The 10,785-nt window shown below is 41.3% G+C and overlaps 2 protein-coding genes across 4 annotated transcripts; both read right to left on the bottom strand.

The window, feature by feature from the left end:
• Positions 1 to 86: 86 nt before the first annotated feature.
• Positions 87 to 1,553, bottom strand: LOC114434540 (mitochondrial ubiquitin ligase activator of nfkb 1-A-like). The gene is made up of 5 exons (XM_028403857.1): positions 1,418 to 1,553; positions 1,044 to 1,131; positions 806 to 962; positions 514 to 634; positions 87 to 323 (listed from the first exon to the last, which is right to left on the bottom strand). Exons 1-5 carry the CDS (start codon positions 1,520 to 1,522, stop codon positions 87 to 89), a joined length of 708 nt encoding a protein of 235 aa, XP_028259658.1. The 5' UTR covers positions 1,523 to 1,553.
• A 2,746-nt stretch (positions 1,554 to 4,299) lies between these two features.
• Positions 4,300 to 8,132, bottom strand: nit2 (nitrilase family, member 2). Of its 3 annotated transcripts, XM_028403847.1 has the most exons (10): positions 7,998 to 8,132; positions 7,751 to 7,869; positions 7,161 to 7,281; positions 6,624 to 6,712; positions 6,456 to 6,549; positions 6,298 to 6,372; positions 6,139 to 6,217; positions 5,434 to 5,532; positions 5,243 to 5,298; positions 4,300 to 5,084 (listed from the first exon to the last, which is right to left on the bottom strand). In XM_028403847.1, exons 1-10 carry the CDS (start codon positions 8,023 to 8,025, stop codon positions 4,984 to 4,986), a joined length of 861 nt encoding a protein of 286 aa, XP_028259648.1. In that variant the 5' UTR covers positions 8,026 to 8,132; the 3' UTR covers positions 4,300 to 4,983. The 3 variants fall into 3 exon arrangements, with proteins under 3 accessions (XP_028259648.1, XP_028259646.1, XP_028259647.1); XM_028403845.1 differs by lacking the exon at positions 7,998 to 8,132 and having other exon boundaries at positions 7,751 to 7,991; XM_028403846.1 differs by lacking the exon at positions 7,998 to 8,132 and having other exon boundaries at positions 6,477 to 6,549; positions 7,751 to 7,991.
• Between the last annotated feature and the right edge of the window lie 2,653 nt (positions 8,133 to 10,785).

Here is a 10,785-nt window from a genome sequence, read left to right as displayed (position 1 = left end):
CAAGTTTAATGTTCCATAAGTAAGGTAGTTGGTTGAGTTGGTGAGGAACAGGAAAGCGTCTTGTTTCAGACTGCCATCTCTCAAATTCACTCCTTTCGAAGCTTTCGGCGTTGGTAGTAACGCAGGCCAACCCAACATAAAGCTAAAGCAGATACAACAGTCAATTTCTTCCACATTTTGGCGGCAGCCCTGCATTCATTTCGCAAAGTGTCATAGTCTGCCATTCTCAGAATGTACTTGGATCCATTAGAAGGGGGTCTAAGATTCAGGGTGCCCTTTGGGTCCAGCGCCAGCTTGCCTACACCAGTAAGAGTTGCGCCCACCTGAAAAAAGGTGCATATTTTCATAATGTATTGTTTCTATTTAAATTATTAGTGCTAAGCAATAAACATTTTGTTGTGAATTAATTATTAAAATAACGAGCATGGGTAACTGACTTTAAGCATTTTCTCGGCCTCCAGTTGACCTTTGGGCTTCACCCTACTATGCAAGAACATATAATCCAAAGCTGACCTTGGTAAATTTGTTGAACATCTCCATGTTCAATCCAGAGGCCTGCAGTGGACAATGCACTCGGACTGCAGTCTCATCCGAACCACGTAATAAGAAGGGCACCGGTCTCACATTCCCACTCCTGAAAAGAGCAGAAAAAAGGTATTTTAAATCTACACACGTGTAACATCACGTGACTTCTGAAGAAGACTGAACATGTCAAGGTAAAAACACAAAACACTGGTCTGATCGAAAGAATACTCTTATAGCATTGTACTGCTGCACAATGTCATTCTCTTGTTTCACTTCTCACCACATGTTGAAAAGGTCGCTCTGTCCCTGACTGTGCTGTCTGAATTCCAATGGTGTGTTCCATTTGTGCAACACACCAACAACGTCTTCATCAAACTGACTCCTCAGTGGCTCGTCTACAGGCTCGTCTACAGGTTCGTCTACAGGCTCCACAACACCTACAATATAAAACATACAGTATGAAGTGGAAATACATAATCATCACTTGTTTGTATTAGAAATGATCCAGTTCTGGTCACCTTCAACAACAGTGTACTGCAGACGTGCTCCTGGTGTAACCTTCAAAATGTCTTTAAGTTTTCCATCTATGTTGAAGTGGGGGGCGATCTGAATATGACACACAGATAGTCAGATGGCACATGGACGGTTTAGAGGTTTTACAAACTTGCACATTACGTTGCATGACCATCACCAACAACATGTTAAAGGGCTGCAAAGGATTTTGGTTAAACAAGTAGGAGAACTTTTCTCAAGCAGTTTTGCATGGTGTACTTCTTTGTCAGAGACTAGTGAGCTGTCAGCATGCACTGAATGCTACAGTCCCTCTGTAAGTATTAGCATTCACTTTGCAGACTACTGCTATATAATGTTAATGAAATACATTCTTACTCACATCAAGGTCATCTGCTATCTTCTTCTTCTTCCTATACTGAGAGTAGCAAAAGCCTAAAACAGCCAAGCTGGTCCCAAGACACAGTGCCTGACAGAATCTCGCCATTTCCTCTGGATGCCCTGTCACGGTCCTAAGAGCAATCCTGCACAAACATAAAACATGTAAGAGGACTGTGAGACGCATCTTCCTGCATCTTAGCCATGTACTCAACTCCGAACCAACAGCAGGTGGAAAAAATATGTGTGACGTAATGAGGGATTAGTGTCAATGATTTACTGGACTGTGTGTACTGTCGAAACATTTCTGTTAGGTGCAAAACACACCTGTTATATTACAATTACATTTGAAAAAGAATCCGTATCCTGTCGGTCTACCCCAAAGTGGCATTTGGCCTGCCTCGCTTGATGAAGTGGCATGCGGCGATCTGTGGCTCACGTGCCACAGTTCTGGGGATGTTTTGGCGCCATTTAATGCCGTTTTGGACTTCATCAGTTTGACAGTCTGCTCTAGCGCGTTGTATCACTCAGTGTACGTAGCAATCATATTTTGTCATGACCTGGTGTATTTATGGTTTTGTTTTCCTTGTTTTGGGTTTTTAGTTTGATCTGTGTTTAGTTATTGTTATTTTCCTGTAGTCCTGGTGTTTTGTTTCCCTGGGTTTGTGTTTAGTTGTCTTGTCTTGTGTTTCCTGTTTTACTTTGGTAGTCCTGTCCTCCCTGTGTATTGTCTTGTGTTTTACTTCCTGTGTTTTCCCCTCCTTGTTGATTACCTGCCCTGCCCTCATGTGTGTCACCTTTGTCTCCTTGCCTTCCCTGATCTTGTGTATTTAGTCTTTGTCTTCCCTGCACTCTCTGCTAGTTCGTCTCGTCTGGTGTAGGGTTGTTTCTGTCCATGTCTCGTCCATGCCATGCCATGCTTTGATCCTCGCCTTCGATGTCATGTACTTCTGCCTGACCTCACCGTGCTCCAGGTAGAAGCCTTGTTGATGCTTTGTTTTTGCCTTTTTTTGCCATGTGCCTGATTTTTCTTAATCTAGTTTTGCCACGCAAAGTGTGATTTTTAGTTAGTTATTTGGACTCTTCTTTTGACCACACTAGTGTGATTTTTGTTTTTTTGTATTGTTTTGCCCTCCTGGATTTAAATAAAAGACTCTTGGACTTTAAACCGCTCTGCATTCTGCAACTGTGTCCTCCCACACCACAAACCCTGACATATATACTGTCGCTGTTTTAGTTATGTACAGCTCCTTGTCTTCGTGCCCGTTTATTAGAATCCAGTTGTCACCACCTACACCACGTGATGCAAATATTCCCCATCACCATGACAACCAGACGACAAACATCAAAGTACTCACTGCTGCTGTCCTCGGTATGTCTGCTGTATTTTATCAGGCCAGTTTCCCAGTCTTCCCTCTAAGACTCTGACGACGACAGTCCGGTTGTCTCAACAGGTTTATTGGATGGCAGGAAAGTGTGAAACTGAAAACAAACAGATACAACTAATTACCGCTATGAATGAACGTTTTTAACAGTCTAAAGCATTTATGAACTCAAACTGAATTCAATATTATTAATACGTTGTATGTCTAAATATAAATGGTTGATGAGAGTTTGACTCCTGCAAGATTAAGTAAATTCAATCCAAATGTTTTAGACGTGTGTGTTAAATGCAGGGCAGAGAGGTACCTTGCTGCACTGTCTGGACCTGCACCAAGATGAAAGAGTTTTGGACAGAAACTGTACCAATAATGTAGGAAATCCTACAAATCCACATTGAACTAGAACCTACATGTTTTTATCTTAGGCATCCCTCCCAATAGATACAAGATAAAACACAGAGAGCAATTTGTTGATATATGTTTGTTACAAGCAACAAAGGTTATTGGGTTAAGCTGGAAAAACATTGATGGACAAGTGTTGGGACATGGCTCAAAGAGATGTGTCTGTGTTTGCCTTTAGAGAAGATCACTTACACTCTTAAAGATCAACAGCAAAGGCTTCAAAGTATATGGCTCCTTTTTTGAACTTTCCTAGAATTTTACGTTTACATCTAATCTGAATCTACACACGCTGCACGGCAATCACAGTCACCACCATCAGATTCCATCTAAAGATCAATAAGGTAAGGTAAAAACAAAGTTACTCACGATGCTGCGTTAGGCGTGAGACATAAACTGTTTACACTGTGACTAAAGGCTCCAACTATAAAGCTGAGCAGTTATCCTTTGAACCGCTCTCTGTCGCCACGGTAACATGACGCTTTAGCTGAAACAGTGTGAAATAGTATGAAATAATGACGTGGTAACCTCGTCATAGAATGCAGAGAGTATCTGTTTTGTTAAGAGACATTCTTTTGTATATGTGTACTCAGTTGTGATGTGTATGTGCTGTTGTTTTTACTACGGTGCAGTTTTTAGTTACAACCACAGTGAGGCGCAAGTCTGTAAGCGAAACATAAGCTGTGTTCCAATGTGGAATATCATACAATATTTGTGTTACCGTAAATTACCGTAAATTATTGTTGCTGTCCGGTGGAATCACACTTCTTGTCCGTTTGTGGCCTAAAAACGAAGTCAAACTGGTCGGACCAACCGCCGCACAGCGGCTCCTCACCGGCTGTTGTCTGACAGATGAACCTGCAGTCAAGAAAGACTGATGTCTAACATCATCAACAGAGCAGCAAATGTAAATATGTAAAGGTATAGTTATATTTTTATGTTACTCACTGGGAGAAGCTGCTGTATTTTAAGATTCAAATAATTTATATGTACACAATAGCTGCTTTATTACACCTCAGATATGCTAATGAACAAAAGTTTGTCAGTGAAACATTTATTTTAGATTTCTTATAACGAACACAGTATTAATAAAAATAGACTTCCACAGAGGTGAATAGTTGTATTTATAACATAACAAAAGTTGTCATGTACAAAGATGGTCACTTTTGGCAAAATGCAGAAGCTTTAATAAACAACTGTAATGTTTAAAAATGATATTTTCACATTTATCTGTAACCAGAAAGATTTAACTCTTCACTAAACCAGTGATCACTTTTTATTGATTAAGTAGATGTGTTTGCACAATTTCTTTCTTATGTGAGCAGGGTTACTGTATAAAATCACGTGTGCAGCTCATTTCCACAGAAGTCGGGCCTTTCTCTCTGAGAAGACAGGTTGTAGCACAGGCTGTGTTGGACCTTCGCCTTCAGTCTGATCTCTAGGTCCCAGTTCTTTGTCTGTATGAGATATTCACATTAGCAGATTATCCAGATTGACCATTTGCCTTCTTAAAAGTACAATGGACGAGTGTTGATATCATTATAGATACAACATGTAGGTTATTGAGACGTCATTAGGATATGTTGTCATACAACATTTATACCTAACAAAAACCAAATGATCAAAACAAACACATAAATTAAATGTAAAGTTTCTAGACAATAACACACTGCATGCTGGAAGGGACTGAACTGAATCCAAAGAAATGTACTGTTCTCAACCAAATTATCTGGATGTTTGAGCCTGAATTAGCAAAGCAAGGTGAAGAACAGGACTCGGGTCACAGCGGTCAGCTCGATCCATCCTGTGCACACGTCACTGTGTAGAGGTCCTCCCGACGCTGAACTGTGATTGGGATCTGCTGCCGGATGTCGGACAAATACTGCAGGTCTGGATATACAGACAGAAATGTTTAGTGTTGTAATTTGGAAAGAAAGGACAATGCAAAAAATGACACAATACTGATGAAGCTGCAGCATGAACAACCGGAGTTTGTAACCCTCCAGATTAATACAGTGTGCAGACCCACGAAAACCACTCTCACTCACCGATGTCAGCATAAATGATAGCTTCCTCTGGTCCAGCCTTGGAGATGACTTCTCCCCTGTAACAACACAGCTCAACACTAACTACCCACACTGCTGGATGTAATTGGACTTCTTGTCACAATCGCTTGTTAGAATTTCGCACATATTTTATGAAAATATGTTGTTTTTCGAAGGGAAACAAGGTACCTTACCATGGGCTTACGACAGTGCTGTGACCCCAGGCCACATAAGAGGCACTTTCATCTCTGGCAGGCGATGCTGTGGCCACAAATACTTGGTTATCAAGTGCCCTGCAAAAGAGACAGCAAAGTCATTCCGCTGAACAGAACAAAATCTGCACATTAGGTCACAGCTGTATTGCTACTAATGATCAGATCTCAGATGTCTACTAATGGTGTCAAATTATTTTGTTTTACAAGCTGTAATAAACATGTGTGTTTGCAAGTGATCCTTGTGTGAGTACTTGAATAGGAAAAACTTCCATGTGACTCCGATGTAAAAAGGGTAAAAACTAAACTTCTGCCTTGCCTTATTACAGGATTGTCCAAAAACTTAAGCCTTCCTAAACAACAACAGTGCTACGGTCAGAATACTGTGGCTCGATCCTAAATCGTAGCTCAACTGCCTGTAACTCCCCTGTGTGCATAAAACAACATGCTCTCTTAAAGGGGCGGTAACATAAAATGACTGACAGCAGATTGCATCATCTATTTAAAACACAAATTAAATCAAATCAATTTAACTATTCCTTTGCCTATTTATGTCATGCAATGAAAACAAATATTTACCTAACATTAACGTGAACTGTTAACAAGTTAACACATGGCTGTCATGTATACCAAACTCAACACAATCCTGATATTTTTGGGTTTGAGTTGTAGGGGTCTCAGTCTGACCTGGCTCTCTGCAGGAGCTCCCAGTGGGCTGGACCAGTAGTCATGTTGAAAGCTCCAGGATAAACCAGCAGCTGACAGCCTGTGGACAAAAAGACAACCTGATCAGTGATTCAGCACACCACCAGCAACAGTGCAACCGATGGCATCTAAAACACGGACCTTTCCTGCTGTAGATCTGTGCAAGCTCAGCAAACCTCATGTCATAACAAATCCCAACACCCACTTTACAGTATGCTGCAAGAGACGCATCACAAAGAGAGGGGTTACATCGATATGTTAATCCACACTGTACAAGGGAGGAAGGAACTCTTCCTCACGTGTTTCAAACATTGACAAACTGTTGCCAGGGCTCAGTGTCTCGGACTCCTGGAAGCAGATTTTTCCTGGAACGTTGATGTCAAACAGGTGAATCTTAAAAGTGAAAAAAAGGGATGTTGAGATGAGGCGTCATCTGCCCATTTAACCAGATACTACTGCACACATACCTTTCTGTGTTTGAGAATCATTCCTCCATCAGGACCAAACACTGTACAGCTGTTGTACAACTTCCCTCCATCTTCTTCAGGGATTGAGCCTAATGAACGAGGAAAATGATTCGTTCACTGTAAGAAGTGAAATGTGTGTAGATAATTGCATTTTTACATCCCTTTGACACACAAGTAAAAAAGTCTGAACTCTTTTTATTAGTAGTAGGTACATTTGAAATGAATCACCTGTTTCAGTGCAACTTTACACCAAGCTCTTCAAACAGTCAATCAGAGACATTTAATTTACATCAGCTTCATTTTTTAGATTGAAGTGACAGTGAACAACCACCAGAAAAACAACACTGAGTTAGTTATTAACTCTGCTGTCGAGGACAGCCAGTTTAACTTGTTTCAACTCTGGGACTCTTACACTTTAACCTGATACACAAAAACATACATATTATAATAAGAAAGAATAAGAATAAACTATGACCTTAAGATAATCAGATATCTAGACTGCACCTGTGTGCTGTTACAGGTCAGACGCTTCCTTACCTCCCACCACATACACCTTGTGTTCTCTGGCTGCTTCTGATAGCATCTGTGTAGATTCTCCTGGGATCTCCTCTGCATACTTGGAGAAAAAGCTGCTTCCATATGGAGAATTGAAGCATTCCTGCCAAGAAATCAGGTGAGCTTCAGTCTCACACTAATTATTCATCTCACAGTCCTACAGATGAACACCATGTGACGTGAACTTTTCCACAGCAGACATTTCAGCCAGCACGGACTGTCATCACTTTATGGAGCAGAGCCTATTTTTAATATTTTATCACACATAACATAACATAAAATATTTTTTCACTATGAAAATTAAATTACAGCTAACAAAAGACTATTGCCTGAATCTGTCACTAACACCAAGCGGAACAATCTTACAATCCAAAGCTACATTTTTCACGATAATTTAACATTGTAACATTCGAACTTTACTCAACAACTTTCACGTAAGATTGGACAGCGAGTCTGGACCCGTATTCCTAGCTGAAGAGACCTCATGTGTCTTTGTTCCTCTTGTGCTTTAAACCAATGCTGCAGCACCCTGTAAACAGTGGGCGCCTCCCCGGGACCCGCCGCCCGCTCACCGGCAGCAGCACCACGGCGCTGCCCTGTCCCGCCGCCTCCTTCACCAGCCTCCGGGCTCTGCTCAGGTTGTCCGCTTTGACGCTGCGGACCTGCAGCTGGACCACAGCCAGACGAAACTCTGAAAAGCAGCCACACGCTGTCACCGCAGCACCGTCAGCACCGTCAGCAGCGACACACCGACTGACGGTGTAGCAGCAAACAAGCATCAAACAGCTGGAAGTGAAGAGCACAGGGCCCCGTACTTACTGGACATTACTGCAGTTATAGCGGACATGACACAGAGCGGCTCTGACGTCACAACAGGAGCCTGGGACAGCGTGCGCGTGCCTAGGTGATGTCTATAGCCACGCCCCTTCCGATATACCGCTGCGCGAGCTTCATGATGTGGGAACGGTGGTTTATGGAGGGGGGGGGGGTATGATATCTGCCGCTCAGAAAATAAATAATAAATAAATAATCAGAAAATAAAACCAGTTTAAAAAATAAAGAAGGCCGCAGTTTGCACCGGAAATGCTGTCGGCTGTTGGCTGTTCTGTTCCGGGTTACTGCTTGGTTTTCAAAACAAAGGTTCTGGCTGACCTTTATTCTTGTTCTGAGAGATTCACTTAAAGTAAAAGCAGGATATAAGGCGACAGTAACAGCAGTGTGTAAATGTCTGATAATAACAGCTGCTCCTTCGGTGTGAGCTCGGAGCAGCTGAGAGAAGCAGACCCTGATCTGAGCCTGTGTCCTGTGACGACAGCCTGCTGCAGTCATTCCTCACAGCTTCCCTGTAACAGTCAACATTACTAAAGCATCTGGTTTAATCTTAATGTCATAAAGTCTTCCTATCAATGACTATTATCCGATTTAACGCGCCATGAAGAATTATGTCATGTACTTGATTATATTAATAAAAATGAAATTGGAAGCTGTAAAATAACCCAAGTATTGAAAACAAATGTTCAACCTATTGCTATAGGTTATGTTATCCAAACCTGGAGTTTAATGGTTGAACCTGTGCTGCATGTATGTAACTCTGATAACATTATGATTTGGTTTAAAAACATTGGTTTCAATGAATGTTTACAGTAAAGGTCCTAACTTACTAATGACTGATTTATCATGCTGATTTAAAATCACCTAGCCTCCTAGGGAACCGGTGTTTTTTGACTGAATTTCTGTTATTGTACAACAATGGAGGTAGAGACTGTAAAGTGTGGTTAGTTCCTCGGAACAAGTCCCCTGACTGTAAAGCTCTTATGCATTTGGGCCTGAACCCCTCAGTTTGTTTTGGGGCTTTTTGAGCTTCAAAGTTGATATTTTGGTCATTTTGGGTGCAGCTGGAGAATCCACCAGCAGCGCCTGTCTGTCTGTTCTTTTTATTGCTCTGAACCATTTTCCTGATGGTAGTGGTTCATGTCCTATATGAGACATTCTATATTTTAAATAATGGAAAATAAAACCATACCATTGAACCTGCATGGATGTCTGGTGGTTCTGCTAATAAGCTATAAGTCACATACATGAACACTTGAGGCTGTGTGTGCAGTCGTAGAGGCCCGGACAATCTTATCATTTCCTGGACAACAGTAAGAGAATAAAATATTTTTAATAATTGTATTTTTTAAATGTAACCTTTATTTAACCAGGAGAGACTCATTGAGATTTAAAATCCCCTGGCCAAGACAGGCAGCAACTCAATATACATGTCCTTTGCCAATCAATCCAAAACAATCAATGAACACATATGACTATACAGTTTACAGACAATATAACAACAATCATCCCATTGTTTAGCTTCTCTATCATTTAAAATCCTTTCAAAGGGACAGAGGCCAGCTCTATTTTAAAGCGTTCTGTAGGAGATTCCATGCAGTGGGGGCAGAAAAATGAAAAGCCTTCTTCCCAGCTCAGACCGAACCTTCGGAACAGACAATTTAAACACGTCATGGGAACAAAGGCTCTAGGAACCAGTACTAACATATTTATACTGATTAACAAACTGTATTTGAGAGCCCTGTAAGGTGGTGATTTGTGGCAGGTTGAGGCTTTGATTTAGCATTTAAATATGGCATGAACTTGGTTTTGTCTGGATTTAAGATGAGTTTTAAGTCAAAAAGCGGTGTTGAAGACTGACTGTAAATGACTGACAGCATTAGATGGTATGATTAAAATGTTAGAGGTTCTGAAAAATCTGAAATAAAAACAGAAAAATAGTTTACAGTTTATTGAAAACTACAGGCTTCCATTGCAATATCAATATAACATGCTATATATATCACTGCATGTACAACAGTATAACCTACATGTAACATTTTTAACATTAAACATGTTAAAGGATTATATATATATGTGTATGTATATATAAAATTCCCTTTCTCACCCCTTCCTGGGTGGTATGTCTTCCTCAATCTCGGATCCTCTTCTGGACTGAGCAGCCTCTATCGATCTTGTGCTCAGGGCCTGTTCCTGTGCTGCCATGATAAGTGCCTCTGTGCTGTCTTTCAGTCCAGCTTTTTCCAGCCACTGGTACGATGTCTCGATGTCAGCCACTTCCTGTATCTGTCGGTGGTACATTCCGTGGAGGGGCTTGTCCTGCCATGATGGTTCTTGCTCCTCTTCCTCTGTATCGGGCTTCTGTTGCCTGAGGTATTCATTAAGTATTCCATCGCTTGGGGCCATCTTCCTGATGTACTCATGGATTTTTGCCGTTTCATCTTGGATGGTGGCTCTGATGCTCACCAGCCCCCGGCCTCTTCCTTCCTCTGAGTGTACAGCCTCAGGATGCTGGACTTGGGGTGAAGTCCTCCATGCATTGTGAAGAGCTTCCTTGTCTTCACATCAGTGGCTTCTATGGCTTCTTTTGGCCAGTTTATTATGCCAGCTATATATATTTAGCTGACTCCTTAACTGCTCTCTCCTGTCATACAAGACAGCTCCACTACTTTACCTCAGATTATCTCTTGATAGCTAGCCCAGCTTCATTAAGTGAACAAAATATTAAGTCTATTTACACTTTGTAAAACCATGGAAAAAAAGTGTAAATACTTTT

Source organism: Parambassis ranga, chromosome 4 (genome assembly GCF_900634625.1).
Source record: "Parambassis ranga chromosome 4, fParRan2.1, whole genome shotgun sequence".
NCBI lineage: Eukaryota > Metazoa > Chordata > Actinopteri > Ambassidae > Parambassis > Parambassis ranga.
This window is presented reverse-complemented; position numbering and strand designations above follow the sequence as displayed.

What these genes read in the sequence shown, in the direction of transcription:
- nit2 (XM_028403845.1), bottom strand. Translation starts at nt 7,957, where the DNA reads ATGCTTGTTTGCTGCTACACCGTCAGTCGGTGTGTCGCTGCTGACGGT. An exon ending in TGATTCTCAAACACAGAAAG is followed by an intron (nt 6,550 to 6,623) that starts GTATGTGTGCAG and finishes TTCACTTTTAAG; the next exon opens with ATTCACCTGTTTGACATCAA. An exon ending in TTTGTCAATGTTTGAAACAC is followed by an intron (nt 6,373 to 6,455) that starts GTGAGGAAGAGT and finishes CGTCTCTTGCAG; the next exon opens with CATACTGTAAAGTGGGTGTT.
- LOC114434540 (XM_028403857.1), bottom strand. Translation starts at nt 1,522, where the DNA reads ATGGCGAGATTCTGTCAGGCACTGTGTCTTGGGACCAGCTTGGCTGTT. An exon ending in AGATAGCAGATGACCTTGAT is followed by an intron (nt 1,132 to 1,417) that starts GTGAGTAAGAAT and finishes TGTCATATTCAG; the next exon opens with ATCGCCCCCCACTTCAACAT. An exon ending in AGCGACCTTTTCAACATGTG is followed by an intron (nt 635 to 805) that starts GTGAGAAGTGAA and finishes TGCTCTTTTCAG; the next exon opens with GAGTGGGAATGTGAGACCGG.